The sequence below is a fragment of the Anabrus simplex genome, chromosome 2, assembly GCF_040414725.1.
Source record: "Anabrus simplex isolate iqAnaSimp1 chromosome 2, ASM4041472v1, whole genome shotgun sequence".
Taxonomy (NCBI): domain Eukaryota; kingdom Metazoa; phylum Arthropoda; class Insecta; order Orthoptera; family Tettigoniidae; genus Anabrus; species Anabrus simplex.
Window position 1 is genome coordinate 642,479,485 of NC_090266.1, and position 18,149 is coordinate 642,497,633.

An 18,149-nucleotide genomic window follows, 5' to 3' on the forward strand; every position below is an offset into this window, starting at 1 on the left:
AGAAACTTACAGTTGTTAGCGAAGCTGAAATATACGGAAATCGCGCCGTTGGCAGAAAGTACAATATTGATGAATCGTGTATTTGTGATTGGCAGAAGATGGAAAAACTTCCAAAAAGTAACAGCGATCACAGAGCGTTCCACGGGCGGAGTGCAGTGTTTCCAGAAATTGAAGAATCACTCCACAAATTTGTGATAGAAAAATGTGAGTTAGGATAGGGTGTTTCTAGTGAAATGTGTCAATTGAAAGCACGGAGATCTGAAAAGAACTCAAACCACAGGGTTCTACTGCAAGCCGCGGATGGATCCGAAACTTTTATCAGAGAAAGGGATTGTGCATTCGGAGACGTACTTCTATTTCACGTCGTCTCCCTGGGGCGTTTGAAGAAAAATTAACGGCTTTTTAGCATCATATTATTCATTTGAGGAAGCAAAATTCTTATTTGTTGTTGCAAATTGGGAGTGCTGACCAGGCACCTGTCTATTTTGAAGTGCCGTTGGAAAATACAGTGGATTACGAAGGGTTCTAAAAGTGTAGCCGTCGGAACAGGTGGTAACGAAAAGCATCAATGCACGGTAATGTTGTGCACATTAGCGGATGGAACCAAACTTACTCCATATGTGGCTCTGAAAAGGAAAACGCTTCCGAAAGGAAAACTTGCCATCCGATGTTATTTTTAGAACGCATGAGTCCAGTCGGAGGGACAGTGCATTAGTTGAGGAGTGGGTGAAGTGCGTTTGGCAAGGTCGCCCAGTAGCTTTGATACAAAAACAAAACATGCTTGTGTTGGACAGTTACCGAGGACATACAACTGACACCGTAAAAGATACGATGAGGAAAGGAAAGACCGATCTTGCAATAATTCCTGAAGGACTCATTTCTATTCTACAGCTGTTGGATGTGTGCATGAACTGGCCTTTCAAAACTGCAATGGAACAGTTGTACACTGAATGGATGTGTGATGGTGATCACGCGTTAACACCAACCGGACGAGTAAAGAGGCCTGAAGTGGGACTAATATGCAGCTGGATCAAGACCGCATGGGTGTGCATCCCCAACGATCTAGTGTCCAAAAGCTTTAACAAATGTGGAATTTCAAATTCAGTGGACGGTACAGAAGGTGACCATTTGTGGAAAGGTGCCACCGACGAAAGTTCCTATGGTGAAACTTCATATGCCGATGGGGAATTGTGAACGATATGAGTATTGGACCAATTTAATTTACAATTTTTTTTGATGATTTTATTAATTGTGAGCTGTTGGAATTTATATTTGTGGTATATTTGAAGAAAATTAAATAGGTATGTAAGTTATCTGATTTCTTTTTTTCCGTATTTTTCCGTCTCATATTTAGGGTGCGGGTCTTACTCAGGATTATACTGTGAGATACACAAGTTGAAAACTAGGAAATCGGCTGGAATTGATAGGATTTCTGGGGATACTAAGGGTTGGGATATAGTACCATATTTGAAGCACTTGATTATTGTTTGCATGAAGGAGTTATACCAAATGAATGGGGAGTTGCTATAGTAACTCCTGTCATACCTGCCAACCCTTCCGATTTACCCAGAAACTTTCCGGTTTTTAACTCGTCTTCCGATTTTCCAATTTATTTTTACTTCCTCCTATTTTTTTACATATCTAACTTCTAGTGTGGCCAGTATTCTTCCCCTAGGATAAATTCTTATGTGCTTGTGTAATTTACGAAATCTCACTTTCAAGCATATTTATTTGATGCTTTATTTCGTGAGTGTTTCCCGCTCGCCACAGCAGCGTGTGCACTTTATACAGCTGGGGATTCGGCACGGCAATTGTCCTGCAAGCAAGAAAGGCTGGCGCGTGCTAGCGACTCAGTTAATCAGGATGAAAGAATGAGTTTGTTATTGTTGTTCACGCGCTGTTAGCATCGTTTCTGTGCATAGTTTCGTCGGAGTTGTAGGCCACTTTTTTCCTTGCATTTCTATGCTTTCCCACACTGCCAAAGTCATATGTTAATAATGTATGGGACATATTGAATTGTTTTGTATGTGGTTATTTCGCGTATTTAAGTGCACGATTTTAATGAGTTGAATGTTTTTAAGGGTGTTGTGTCGGTGACAGTTTCAGGTATTTTATTTTCTCGTTACGGCCAAAAAATGTAACAAACTTTGTCTCCAAGTGTTCAGAGATACCTATAAATTTTCGTTCATTTTACCGTCTGATAAACTACTGTATTTTCTCGTGTAATTTATGCATCCAAATATTTTTGGGTCATAAGTGGAGAAAAAGAAATGTTCACATATTTGATGCACCCACAACTTCGAACATCCATCACGCAGCTCCGGATGCGTTTCGAAATAAAGATGTCAACTGCACAAGTAGTAGGCTTCCTATTGTGAAAGCGGGCATTCCAAATACAGGGCAGCATGCTGTTATTAGCCGGCAGGAAATTCCACTGTACTAGTTTTACGAATGTTTCGGGTATGGGACATTCTGTGATCTCAAAATTGTTTGCCAGTCCACAGAATTAGAGTAATACTTCATCATACAAGCTCGCTGTGATCAGTTTTGCCGAAACATATGGGAATAGAGCAGCGGGCAGCAGGTATTCAGTGTCCAAATGAAACGTGCGCTACCGCGGTAACAGAACTGCACTTCATGCGGCCAACAAGTCTCTCAAAGCATTTCGCGGACCAAAAAACGGCAAGTTTCCGTAAGTAGAGGAGGATCTGCTTAAATATATGATTTTGTTACGCAACGTTGAATAAGCCATTACTCACGAAATGCAGTATTTTAAAAAATGAGAAATAGCCGCTGCACATGGAATCAGTTTCTCGGATTTGAAGGTTAGCCGAGTCTTGATTAATTTTATGACGAGAAATGGACTTCCTCTTCGACGACGAACATCATCATGCAAAAAATTACGAATAAACCATTTTCATCGCTTTGTGATTGAGAAGTGTAAAGTGAAGGAATATTTGATCTCCCTTATAGTAACCGCAGGTCAGACGCCAATCAGTTTCCATATGCCACAAAGTCGAACAATCGATAAGAAAGAAACATACAGTGTTATCGTACGCACTACCGGAAGCAAAAAACAACGATGTACTGCAATGCCTGCTGTAACAGCTGATGGCAGGAATCTTGCAACTTACAATGCCTAAAGCAAAATTTCCGCGAGTGATCCACATTCGTATTAAAGAAGAAGATTGGGTGGACTCGTCACTCGTACAAGATTGGATACGAGTGGTTTGGGGTAAAGTAGCAGGGTCCCTCCTTCGATGCCCAGCTCTTCTCATGTTGGACAGTTTTCTTTTTTTTGCCGGTATGTCATTGTTATGACGTTACATGAATTGTACTTTTATTAGTTCATGTTTATTTCACTTCAGGTCATATTGTCAGCTCGTAATGGAAAGAATATTTTCCAGTGTTGGTACATCTATCCCACGTGTCTGACTTACCTGATGTACCCTATTTGACTTTTCTGAAAAAAATCTCGCGCCTTAATTTTACGCCAAATGATGATAACCGCAAACGAGTTGAACCAGTTGTATTTATATTATATTTGATGTATCTTTTAAGTGTAAATGAATTGTAATTATCTGAATTCCTTGAATAATTTACGCATCCGAAGTTTTCGCCTGTATTTTTGGTCAAAAATGCGTTAATTACGCAAGAAAATACGGTGTTAAGCATTTTGTTGTGTGTGTCATCATGACATAATATTATTACTCGCTTACGTTTCATAAATGAGAATGATTGTGTACATTTTCTTGTAACCATTATTATGTTTTGTTAGTTTAAGATTTTAAATTTAATGATCAAATCACATTGTAAATGTAGATATGTATGCCTTTTATCTTGACCTTTTTTCACCTAGACCGTGGTGGAATATATGTGATGAGATCCAAGAATTAAAAATTTTTCCTATTTTTGGTTTCTGAAAGTTGGCAGGTATGCCCTGTGTATAAAGGAAAAAGTGATAGGCATAAAGCTGAAAATTACAGGCCAGTAAGTTTGACATGCATTGTATGTAAGCTTTAGGAAGGCATTCTTTCTGGTTATATAACGCATGCATGCGAAATTAATAACTGGTTCATTAGAAGGCAGTTCGGGTTTAGGAAAGGTTATTCCACTGAAGCTCAACTTGTAGGATTCCAGCAAGATATAGCAGATATCATGGATCATGGATTCTGGAGGTCAAACGGGCTGTATCGCTATTGACCTGTCTAAAGCATTTGATAGGGTGGATCATGGGAGATTACTGGCAAAAATAAGTGCAGTTGGACTAGACAAAACGGTGATTGAATGGGTTGCTATATTTCTAGAATATAGATCTCAGAGAATTAGAGTAGGCGAGGCTTTATCTGACGCTGTAATAATTAAGGGGGGAATTCCTCGAGGCAGTGTTATTGGACCTTTATGTTTTCTTAAATATATAAATGATATGAGTAAAGAAGTGGAATCAGAGATAAGGCTTTTTGCGGATGATGTTGTTCTCTGTAGAGTAATAAATGAGATACAAGATTGTGAGCGACTTCAAAATGACCTCGATAATGTTGTGAGATGGGCAGCAGGCAATGGTATGATGAGAGTTGAAAGTCAGATTGTGAGTTTCACAAGTAGGAAAAGTCCTCTCTGAATTACTGCGTTGATTGGGTTAAAGTTCCTTTTGGGGATCTTTGTATGTATCTAGGTGTTAATATAAGGAAAGATCTTCATTGGAGAAATATAAACGGGATTGTAAATAAAGGGTACAGATTTCTGCGCATGGTTATGAGGGTGTTTAGGGGTTGTGGAAAGGGTGTAAAGGAGAGGACATATAAGTCTCTGGTAAGACCCCAACTAGAGTATGGTTCCAGTGTATGGGACCCTCGGCAGGACTACGTAATTCATGAACTGGAAAAAATCCAAAGAGAAGCAGCTCGATTTGTTCTGGGTGATTTTCGACAAGAGAGTAGCGTTACAAAAATGTTACAAAGTTTGGGCTGGGAAGACTTGGGCGAAAGAAGACGAGCTGCTCGACTAAATGGTATGTTACAAGTTATTATCCTCATGATTTTTCCGTATTGAAAGTTACTCATATAAGAAATAACAAAGGTATTTTATTAGTCCACCTATTCAATACTATCCACTTTTATGTGGTTACATTTATAAGCAGCTATATAGTTCCTAGAGGAAATCTTCATCATTTAGTCTATCTTAAATTGCTAAACTTAAATATAAAATAAAAATGTGAAACTTCCGTATGAAGTACTGAATGATGTAAGATCAGAAATAAAGAAGAAATTACCTAGGTTAACTAAAGAAATGAACACAATATTTGATCCTAGACAGTGGGGCATTAATTAAAAATATGGAAACAAAAATAGAAAAATACAATATTTTAGTCTTATTGGACTTATTAGATAAAAACTCACACAAAAAGAAAGAGAAGATTTTTTCAATGATAATAGTTATACAGTGGTTCATGTTTGTGGGTTACTGTAGTCAGGTCCTAGTTCATGAACCATGGGCAACGGCTGAGTGGCCTAGTAAGTGGTCCTGAGAGTCGGGATACCAGTTGCTATGGAATGGGAGTGGGCATCTCTGACATATTCCGAGTCATCGCCCTCCTTGTGCTCAGGCGGCTAGGACTATACAATTCACCGGTGGTCTACAACCCATTAAAGGAGAGATTCTCACTTGGACTATGTGCCAGTAGGGTAGCATCCTGCTTCATGAATTTACCGAGCTCAGACCATTTTAAGCAAGCCTCGGACCTATGGGAGTAATGGAGTCCCACTCCCATTTGACAGGCAAGGGACTCCTTGGAAACAACTTGGCGAACGAAATGGAATTCGATGGGTAGCTATCAATATTAATGGGGCTTATGGAAGAAAGAAGGTAGAACTGGCTGAGTCAGCAAAGAGTATGTATCTGGATGTGCTAGGAGTAAGTGATATTCGGTTAAGGGGAGATAACGAGGAAGAGATAGGAGATTATAAAGTGTACTTGACGGGTGTTAGAAAGGGAAGGGCAGAGTCTGGGGTAGGGCTCTTTATCAGGAATACCATTGCACGCGAAATAGGTTCTGTTAGGCACGCAAATGAGCGATGATGTGGGTAGAGTTGTCAGTTGGAGGAATTAGGACTAGAATTGTGTCCGTTTATTCACCATGTGAGGGTGCAGATGAGGATAAAGTTGACAAGTTTTATGAAGCATTGAGTGACATCGTAGTAAGAGTCAACAGCAAGGATAGAATAGTGCTAATGGGCGATTTCAATGCAAGAGTTGGGAATAGAACTGAAGGATGCGAAAGGGTGATTGGTAAATGTGGGGAAGATATGGAAGCTAATGGGAATGGGAAGCATTTGCTGGACTTCTGTGCTAGTATGGGTTTAGCTGTTACGAATACATTCTTCAAGCATAAGGCTATTCACCGTTACACATGGGAGGCTAGGCTTACCAGATCCATAATAGACTATATCTTAACAGACTTGGAATTCAGGAAATCTGTTAGGAATGTACGAGTTTTCCGGGGATTTTTCGGTGATACAGACCACTATCTGATCTGTAGTGAACTAAGTATCCCCTAGGCCTAGGGTAGTGAAAGTGAAATCGGTCTGCAAACGAATAACGGTAGAAAATCTCCAGGACGAGGAAATTAGACAGAAGTACATGGATATAATTAGTGAGAAGTTTTGAACAGTAGCCAGTAAGCAGGTTCAGGATATAGAAAGTGAATGGGTGGTATACAGGGTTGTTGTAGAAGCGGCTAGGGAATGCCTAGGAACAGCTGTGTGTAAAGATGGGAAAAGGCGAACCTCATGGTGGAATGATGAAGTGAGAGCAGCTTGTAAACGGCTTATCAGAAATGGCTCCAAACAAGGGCCGAGGCAGACAGGCATTTGTACGTAGATGAAAGAAACAGAGCAAAGCAAATAGTTGTTGAATCCAAAAAGAAGTCTTGGAAAGATTTTGGTAACAACCTGGAAAGGCTAGGTCAAGCAGCAGGGAAACCTTTCTGGACAGTAATAAAGTATCTTAGAAAGGGAGGGAAAAAGGAAATTAACAGTGTTTTGAGTAATTCAGGTGAACTCATAATAGATCCCAGGGAATCACTGGAGAGGTGGAGGGAATATTTTGAACATCTTCTCAATGTAAAAGGAGATCATCCTGGTGGTGTTGCACAAACACCCAAGCTCATGGGGAGGAGGAAAATGATGTTGGTGAAATTACACTTGAGGAAGTGGAAAGGATGGTAAATAAACTCCATTGTCATAGGGCAGCAGGTATAGATGAAGTTAGACCTGAAATGGTGAAGTATAGTGGGAAGGCAGGGATGACATGGCTTCATAGAGTAGTAAAATTAGCACGGAGTGTTGGTAAGGTACCTGCAGATTGGACAAAAGCAGTAATTGCACCCTATCTATAAGCAAGGGAACAGGAAGGATTGCAATAACTATCGAGGTATCTCATTGATTAGTATACCATGCAAAGTATTCATTGGCATCTTGGAAGAGAGGGTGCGATCAGTCGTTGGGAGGAAGTTGGATGAAAACCAGTGTGGTTTCAGACCACAGAGAGGCTGTCAGGATCAGATTTTCTGTATGCGCCAGGTAATTAAAAAATGCTACGAGAGGAATAGGCAGTTGTGTTTATGTTTCGTAGATCTAGAGAAAGCATATGACAGTGTACCGAGGGAAAAGTTGTTCACTATACTGGGGGGGGGACTATGGAATTAAAGGTAGATTATTAAAATCAATCAAAGGCATTTATGTTGACAATTGGGCTTCAGTGAGAATCGATGGTAGAATTAGTTCTTGGTTCAGGGTACTTACAGGGGTCAGACAAGGCTGTAATCTTTTACCTTTGCTGTTCATAGTTTAGATGGGTCATCTGCTGAAAGGTATAAAATGGCAGGGAGGGATTCAGTTAGGTGGAAATGTAGCAAGCAGTCTGACCTATGCTGACAACTTGGTCTTAATGGCAGATTGTGCCGAAAGCCTACAGTCTAATATCTTGGAACTTGAAGATGTTCGCAATGAGTATGGTATGAAAATTAGCCTCTCGAAGACTAAATTGATGTCAGTAGGTAAGAAATTAAACGGAATTGAATGTCAGATTGGTGGTACAAAGGTAGAACAGGTCAGTAATTTCAAGTATTTTGGTTGTGTGTTCTCCCTGGATGGTAATGTGGTGAGATCGAATCAAGATGTAGTAAAGCTAATGCAGTAAGCTTGCAGTTGCGATTAACAGTTTTCTGTAAGAAGGAAGTGAGTTCCCAGACGAAACTATCCTTACATTGGTCTGTTTTCAGGCCAACTTTGCTTTACGGGAGCGAAAGCTGGGTGGACTCAGGATATCTAATTCATAAATTAGAAGTAACAAACATGAAAGTAGCATTAATGATTGCTGGTACAAACAGGTGGGAACAATGGCAGGTGGGTGCTCGGAATGAAGTGATAAAGGCTAATTTAGGAATGAACTCGATGGATGAAGCTGTACTCATAAACTGGCTTCGGTGGTGGGGTGATGCGAGACGAGTGGAGGAGGATAGGTTACCTAGGAGAATAATGGACTCTGCTATGGAGTGTAAGAGAAGTAGAGGTAGACCAAGACGACGATGGTTAGACTCGGTTTCTAACGATTTAAAGATAAGAGGTACGGAACTCAGTGAGGCCACAACACTAGTTGCAAATCGAGGATTGTGGTGCCGTTTAGTAAATTCACAGAGGCTTGCAGACTGAATGCTGAAAGGCATAACAGTCTATAATGATAATGTATGTATGTATGTATGTATGTATGTATGTATGTATGTATAGTTATACAGTGGTGGGTAAAGATCCATTGGTGAGAGTACAACGTAATTTAAAGGCCTTAAATCAGAAATCAACATTTCTTTTTACCGAGCGGGACCAGCAGAATCTTATCAGCATGGACTCCAACATCCCAGTAGCAGGAGCCTTGCCTAAGGTTCTTAAAAGAGTTTGCAATACGTCCAGTCATTAATTGCCGTAATAGTCCAACATATAAGGTTTCCAAATGCATTCACAATTTTCTGAAAAAGCATTACGTATTTAACAATAAACAACCCCTTGAAAACTCTATTACCGGGCGAGTTGGCCATGCAGTTTGGAGCGCACAGCTGTGAGGTCGCATCCAGGAGATAGTGGGTTCGAATCCCGCTGTCGGCAGCCCTGAAGATGGTTTTCCATGTTTTCCCATTTTCACACTAGGTGACAAATACTGGCTGAAATCAAAATTGACATGATGAATTCAGGCTCAAAAATTGCATTTTGTACTGTGAAAAATTTCTGTATGGAAAACTGTCTAATTTTGTTCAACTATGATGAATAATCATTATGAAAAGTTTGATGTTATAGGTACAGAACCCATTTAGTAATATTTAAAAACGTGTGAGATTATACATGCACATATTATATGTGAAACAAACCTTAATATAAGGATAAAATAAACACACACTAAGATCATGTAAATTCTGCCTAGTTCCAAATAACTTTCACTGGAGATATCAAGGTCATTGCCACTGATCTGAATATCCTTCCAAAGAATTTCATCTTATTGAAATCTTAATTTTAATCGAATAATGAATTTAAAATTGGAGAAAAAGCAAACGCACGCACACACCCGCCCTCTGTCGGTCAGTATGTTGACAGGAGTTCAGCTATCTGATATTGTGTCACCTCTTTGGTTCATTTAGCAATATTATGTTACACATGCGACTGTTGACAGTGCCATGCAGTTAGTCAAATAACCACTTCAGGGTAACAGCTCTGTGCATCAACCACTTGCGCAGACTATGCGATATATGCTGCCATCTTCGGGATTTGAAGATAACTTTCAGAGAAAGCATAGGAAGCTGCTCAGCGGTCTGTAATTCACTGCCTGCTTCCATCGGATGCACTTCGTAAAGGCAGTGCCGCGATCACATGATGAACTGTGATCATATTCGCATTACCCTCCGCATTGCCCCTTCAAGCTCTAGTTATGCAATACACCGAAGTTTGTAATTCAAAACAGGGTTGTGATCGCTGGTGTGGCTCGTGATTCAAATGGAAACGGAAAGTGAATTTTTACTTACAACTTCCTAAATATGTTCTCGGCGTACAGAAATCTTGTTCTCATCATACTATATCGTGTAAATTTCGAGGGTTTTCGGTTTACCAGTGTGTTCACGTGCTCTTGTGATCCATGCCCTCCACAGTTGAATCACTGGAGATCGTCCCCGAGCGGTGAGAATCCACTCTCCAAGCAATGCTACTGATGGCTTCATTAAGTTCCCTGTAGGAGCCAAGGCATAAACCCCAGCGAGTAATCAGTCAGTGTACTGCTGCTTCAGTTGGTCCTTGAATGGTTTATTTGCCACCACATCCAGCACTTCCATTTATGATGTTATGCCTCCTGGGATAACTACAAGGTCTGTTTTGGATTTGTAGATTTCCTCTTTCGCATTGTGAATGGCATAGCCCTTATACGCATCTAAAACAAACATTCCACGTTATTTTGGGAGAGTTTCAGGCTGTCTGTTCCACACTGTTTACACCCATACAACCATAAGTTCATTTATCATCCAACCCTTTTCCTGGCATAAGAAAATTATTCCTGACGGCATTTGCTCTTTTGGCATTTTTTGTGGGGAAGGATGACATGGTGGCATATTCCTTGTATCTGCAAGCATGCACATCACTGTGGTACGTGATTTTTCCTTTCATGTACTACGTACCAATACACTTCGCCCCTTTGTCTTCCTCCGTAGTGTTCAGCTGCATATCAAAGTAAACTGGTGTCTCGTCAGCATTGCCAATCACCGAGTTCGATAGCTACAGTCGCTTAAGTGCGGCTAGTATCCAGTAATCGGGAGATAGTGGGTTCGAGCCCCGCTGTCGGCAGCCTGAAGATGGTTTTCCGTTGTTTCGCATTTTCACACCAGGCAAATGCTGGGGCTGTACCTTAATTAAGGCCACAGCCGCTTCCTTCCCATTCCTAGGCCTTTCCTATCCCATCGTCACCAAAAGACCTATCTGTGTTGGTGCGATATAAAGCAAATGGCGGGAAAAAAAAGCATTGCCAAATTGTCTGGTCAAATAGGAATGTTGCATTTGCGGATGTATTTACGTATCTCTGGAGCTCTTAATAGTTTTTCTTCATATGCTTCTGGCAGACACTGTGCAGGGGTTATGCATTGCCATAATACAAGCCCATTACGATGCATCATTCTTGTGTACCATCGTTGCTACCACGAAAGTTCCGAGAATTTGTGTTTGTTGCGCCACTTCGCGACCCCGCACTTGATTTGCTTCTCGTGTTACGGCCCCTGCCTCCTTACGTTTTTTGTGCACGTACTTCACAATTTCATTTTAAACTTCTTTAAGACGTCCTTGCTGCAGGGCACTGGATGCTTTTTTTGTAGAGTACGTTTTTTTATGCGACCTCTTTCGTTACGCCAACGCCGAGCGTTCGCTTCTGTTATGCTGTATATTCTTGTTGCCACACAATTATTCCTCATTTCTCAGTGTCCATTAACCATTAACTTCAAATTTGCACCATAATATCAATGAGAACCCATTGAAAACTTGCCAGTAATAACTGTTCCGTGTGTTTCTACAATACGATAATCCTTCACAAAAATATTCCTGCTCGCGATAAAGATGTAAAATATACTAGTCAGGCACAACGGGCTGCCGCTGGACACCTATCTAGCCGCTGCTGACAAGTCAAAACAAACGTTCTGAAACCAGCCCCACACTTGTCAGTGGGTAGACGAAAGTCTAGACACGTCTCTTATCGGCTTTGGCAGTCTGTAGCGGCTAGCTTTGTATTATAAAGGCGCATGCATTGAGGGTCAGCGAGTTTTATGCTTTTAGGGTTGAGGAAAAGCAGGGTGTTTGGCAGTCGTTGGTGTTTATTTCTGTTAGGTTGCGATTCAGATTCAGAAAAATACTGCGTGTGAGGGAGTGAGTGGAGTGGAGTGAATGTTCTAATAACTTCTTTTGGAAAGAAGAATATAGAGTTGTCCTGCTATAGTTTTATAATATATGTATGTTTTTCAATATATTAATAATTTGGTTTGATACTACTTGTGCTCAGGAACAGTATTACACTTTGCATTATATATTTTCTCATTTTCAGGATTATAAGTGGTTATTCCACCATACGGAGTCGCTGGATGATTTTACAGAAGCAGCTCTCTCTGCTTGCTTGAGATTAATAGACAACGTGCCAGATACTGTTTATCGTGTGTGTGAACTACTTGTAACGATTGCAAAGCGGAACGGTGAAAAGTGGAGAGATAACATGTTGGAAACTCTCATAATTGACGTAAGTACAGTATATGACTTGAACAGAGATTCAATGAAAAATATTCCTTGTAGGGTGTAAGTTTGCATTGAAACATGTCTGGAGGTAAATGGTATTCCAAGTTTCTTAAGCTCCACGACATCTGGGTAGATCTGTTGCACAGTAACATAGATACGAATGGAGTCACCACATCGTTAAAAGTGCAATGTGGGACATGTCTGAACTGCTTCCCTTTAATCAAACGTGCTTATGTATTCCATTATCAGTATCATAAAAATAACAATCTATGAATAGTCTGTAATTGACTAAGATAGTTGTTAGACTATGAATCGCATGTTTGATCCGTATTGCCGGTTGAACTTCTTACAAAATTGTACAAAATTATGCTGATATCCTCCTAGTCAATACTATAATATTTTACATCCAATTAAGACGAGACTTAAGGGCCTGTCTCCACTAATCAACATTTAACACCAACATGTTAAATTTAACGTGTTACAATTGACGTGTATATTGTGATTGTGTATTCCAGTTGACTTTGTATGTTAACTCAGAATGTTGAGGTTAACACTTTTAACATGGCGTGTTTTCCGCTCCAGGAGGAAAACCTGTCATGTCAATTCATTGTTCAAGAGATGTCGGCACAGCTTCGGCAACTTCCGTGCTGTTTCCATTCCGACAGGTAGCCTAAACGACGCAAACGACGTACTTCTCGTCAAGTAGGATTATAGTTGCAACACTCCGCAGTACTCATTCTCTTTGTTATAAGCTACAAATACAGTACGTGCACGTGAGTCATTCTCTCTGCACTATACTGGTACTAAAATTTATAGTTGGAAATGGAGTGGAGAAAGGAGTTTACTCTGGACTTCATTGGTGATATAATAGAAAGGCCTTGTTTGTGGGTAGTCTCATCAAAGGAATACAGAGATAAAGCGATGAAAGCCAATAGTTTCCAGGAACTCTAAATTATCTATAATTGTTCCTGCGAGTGCATTGAAAAACGTAGCGTCCCTCCGCTCCCAGTACAGTCGAGAATTGTAAAAAGTTCAGAAAAGTCGGAAGTCGGGGGCGGTAGCGGATAGAGTTTATACTTCAAAGTGGTTTGCTTTTGAAGCAATGAGCAGGATGAGGGGAGGAACTGTGCCTAATAAAACTGCATTTCTAAATCGTAGCAAGAAGTGACAGTGGCAGTAACAAAGGCTAGATCTTCTTGATATTCTTTCCTTTTGCTAGTGGCTTTATGTTGCACAGACACAGATAGGTCTTATGGCGACGATAGGATAGGAAAGGCCTAGGATTTGGAAGGAAGCGACTGGCCTTAATTAAGGTACAGCCCCGGCATTTGCCTGGTGTGAAAATGGGAAACCACAGAAAGCCATCTTCAGGGCTGCTGACAGTGGGATTTAAACCCACTATCTCCCGGATGCAAGCTCACAGCCGCATGCCCCTAACTGCATGGCCAACTCGCCTGGTAATCCTCTTCATTTGAGTCCATTGTCCTTGTTTGAAAATACTAGACACCACCTAAATGTATTACCACAAATTGATACAATGAACTACCTGCATATAGAAAAAGGAAATCAAGTTTAACATGTTTCTTAAGTGTGGACACAATGTTAATTGAAACAGTATTCAACATGTAACATTTAACATGTTGATGGTGTCACCATTTAACATTTAACATGTTGTTAAATATTAATCAGCGGAGACCGGCCTTTACATAGACATAGACACGTTTCGACCCGACATAGGGTCATACTCGGTAAGACATATATATATTGAATTAAAAACATCATACAAAATGAAATGTTAGTTAAGAATTTTTTTCTTAAGAAGCACGTTGAAAATTAAAAATGTGAGATGGTGATCGTTAAAACAGTCTTGAGCTGGAGGCCTTCTTGTTTCAACGTTTTTGTTATCCCTCGGTGGCATGAATTATACCCTGATCCAGCAGCTGCAGAATTAAAGTTGTATTTGGAGGCAATAATAAAACTTTTACATGCTCCATTCGGCCTTCATCCGATGTTCCAAGTCCAACAACCAATCTTTGAATAGTACAGATGCCATCCATGCCTTAGAGTTGTGCCTGTATTCACAGGGCAGATGTTGCACCCCCTTGAAGCACCTTGGCTTCCCAAACTTCCCAATTACGAAAGGCTTCAGTTTGTCCGTCCCTGTGGAGTTGGTGTACGAAAAAGCCGTGATACGTCCTTTTGCACATTTGTCCCCAAAACACTTACTTCCCTTGAAATCAAGGGATTTGTTCTATATTAGTTTATGAAATAACGCAGTTTCATCTGCATTATAAATGTCTGCCAGCGAATATTCCTTCAAGGCATCCGTTAGTCTCCAGCCGCCATGAAGACGCAACTTCCTTTGGGGCATCATTAGCTTCACCATTTATTATTTTGTGGGATATGCCATATCTCTCCTGGAACCTATGAAGCCAACCAACACTACCCATAAACTCAGGTGACCCAAGCTAACGTGCAAAAGATCGTGCATGCTCACATGCCAGTGGGCCATTCATTGGAATTTTTTTACTCCGCATTTCCACAAACCACTGTATACGTCTTGGTCCACCTCCTTGTAGTCGGCTGTCCTGATCATCTTACACTGTGGACCTAGGGCATCAGCATCAACGTTTTCCTCTATCTTACTTTTCTGTTTTTAAAAAAAGTAGAAAGTGTTGACGGGCTAATACCATACTTCTGCTTTCTTTCCGCCTTTCCCTACTTCCGCAAGTATTTTACGCTTTTCACTCAATGAAAACTGCTGTCGCTTATGCTTATCCATTTGCGACGATGTGAACTTATTTAACAAATTGCACATGAACTTTGCAAGTTTAATGATATAACCTTAACAGAAACACGTTGCTTTGCAAATTAAATACGAAGAAGAAACATGCAATGCATGATGCGACAATCAATGGTGGATTACAAACATCACGACCCTACTCAGCCAATAGTGTGACATCTTACATTGGTTGATGGGCAAAGCCTATTGGTTACACAAAGCGTAGCGTTCATTGGTGGATTGCAAACTTGACGCTCTTATTCAGCTAATAGAATCGCGTCTTACATTGGATGACTGGCGAAGCATATTGGTTACACAAAAGCGATTGCTTTCTTGATCGCGTACAGTGCATATATGGAAAATGGCGATCATATCGTCTGAATAACGAAATAATGTAACAAGAAAAATGTTTGTCATAAAACAGGATGAATTTTAGTTATAATTTGAGAAAATATGGTCAAATTGGTAAAGAATGGAGCTCAATTTTAATTCGTTAAACTGAAACTACGAAATCCATTAAAATGAAATATTGTAACACACAACAAATAGGGAAAAAGGAAGGGAGAAAAAATTTTTCTGTTATTCTGAAAATTTTGATTTACTGGTGTTTGTTACAGCGGAATTCTACTGTAGATTGTCTTATAAAACTGAGACTATTTTCGATCCCATATATATTGTGTCATCTTCAGCCACGCTCCAATTGGAAGACATAATGTACACATATAACCAATAATAAATTAAACAATCTGGTATGTCACACTTTACAATCTTAATTTAAAACAGTGATGAAGTCCGAACAACACATCCAAACTTGAAACCAAATGACACATCAAAACTGCTATGATTGATGCTGAACTATATTGTCGCTCCTACAGCAACCAAATGTTCCTGAGTTGATCTGGGAGTTGGCATCGCTGTCTGTATACATTGATTTATAATTTATGTTTGTTCAATAGTAATGTGGGTAATATCTTGTATGTAGCTTGAAGGGGAACATTCGTAACATGAATAGGTATTCCTTTTTATCAGGTGTAGTTATCTATTGTTTAATTTGGTTTGAAGTGAATGTCCCTATATTCTTCGTAAGTTGCGTGCACCTGTTATGGACACCAACGCTGGATTGACTTAAGAGGGAACAGGAGTACAGCTTATTATGGCAGGGATTGAAGGAGGGATGTGGCTATTCCCATGGAAGTTTATAGCAAGAATGAATTTTTCTACTTGCGCTTGGAATATGTGTTTTTGTAATACAAATGGTATGGTTAATTTAGATTAGGTGATACAGTTATAATAAAAAATTGAAACATTTACCACAAAATGCTATTGTTCACCTTTGGTACGATACAGTTTTCTCGCTTTATACACTTGCGAGCCCCCTCGTCGGCATTCTAAGGCAACGATGTAGTCAATTAGTAATACCCGTCGACTGCTGTTCTCTAAAAGAACATTCAAAATCTTACAGGATAACACGATTTCATAATAAATGCGTAAATAACATGACCTATAGCAGTTGTTAACTCGTTAGAAATAAAGGCTGAATTAAACGATCGTTTGTAAGAATGTGATACACCTCAAGATATGGCAGAGTGCATCACTGATTTCAGAGGATAATTTATATTTTATCGCATCTAGTTAACTATTCCCATGTAAATTTGTAGCGAAGAGGTTGTCATTTTTCTATGTGCGCTTGAAATAGGTTTTCATGATATGTATACGGTTAGGTTAGCTGACACAGTTCGAAGAAGAAAACTGAAACGTTTGCCACAGAGGCGTCTGGAGTGATACTATAATTATTTCAGAATGAAATTAATCATACACTTTCACATAGTGTCAGATTTCAAAAAATATAACAAACGAGTAAGCTGTAGTATGGATATTATCTGCAAAAATGCGTGTTTTGAGCAAACAGATTGCCGTTTCATACCAATTTTAATGTGTATGGGGGTTTTGCTGTCTTTTACGAAAAATCAGATATAACGACAATCCGCTATAGCGAGTAAATTTCTCGCCTTTAGGAATTCTCAGTACAAAGTACTTCTGCTGTACTATTGGAGGAGGTTTCTATTCTGGATTTACAAAGAAAAGTTTCCAAACAGTGTCCGGTAAGCACATCATACATCGCCCTCCTGTCTGTTTCACTCCCAATGACATCACCCCCTACGTTCCCTGCCATTTCCTCTCTGGACCCAATCAAAGAACTACCGGGTGATACACACACTCAGTCAGCTTGACAGCACATGGAAAATAAGCACAGTAGCACCTTGAGGGTGGTATGCAGTTTGAATGTTTTTCAATACCCATCGCGCAGCCATGAGATTTTCTTTTCTTTTAATTTTATTTCCTTACCATGTACAGGTGGTTCATGTTTGTGGGTTGCTGTAGTCACGTCCTAGTTCGTTAACTATGGGCAACGGCTGAGTGGCCTACTAAGTGGTCCTGAGAGTCGGGATACCAGTTGCTATGGAATGGAGTGGGCATCTCGGACATATTCTGTGTCCTGGCCCTACTTGTGCTCAGGCGGCTAGGACTATACAATCCACCGGTGGTCCATAACCCCTTAGAGGAGAGATCCTCATTTGGACTATGTGCAAGTAGGGTAGCATCCTGCTTCATGAATCGACCGAGCTCAGAATATTTTAAACATTATTATTATTTCATTACTTGTAATTTTAAGCAAGCCTCGGACCTATGGGTGTAACGGAGTCCCACTCCCATTTGACAGGCGAGGGACTCCTTGGAAACAACTTGGCGAACAAAATGGAATTCGATGGGGAGCTATCAATATTAATGGGGCTTATGGAAGAAAGAAGGTAGAACTGGCTGAGTCAGCAAAGAGTATGCATCTGGATGTGCTAGGAGTAAGTGATATTCGGGTAAGGGGAGATAACGAGGAAGAGGTAGGAGATTATTAAGTGTACTTGACGGGTGTTAGAAAGGGAAGGGCAGAGTGTGGGGTAGGGCTCTTTATCAGGAATACCATTGCACGGAACATAGTTTCCGTTAGGCACGTAAATGAGTGAATGATGTGGGTAGATTTGTCAGTTGGAGGAATTAGGACTAGAATTGTG

General features: G+C 40.2%; 1 protein-coding gene across 1 annotated transcript in view; it reads left to right on the plus strand.

Moving 5' to 3' along the window:
* Positions 1 to 18,149, plus strand: part of HUWE1 (HECT, UBA and WWE domain containing E3 ubiquitin protein ligase 1) — a 1,366,532-nt gene that overhangs the window by 577,492 nt on the left and 770,891 nt on the right. Inside the window, exon 22 of the mRNA XM_068226019.1 lies at positions 12,115 to 12,303. Coding sequence (XP_068082120.1) covers positions 12,115 to 12,303 — 189 coding nt within the window. The remainder of the gene's footprint in view (positions 1 to 12,114; positions 12,304 to 18,149) is intronic.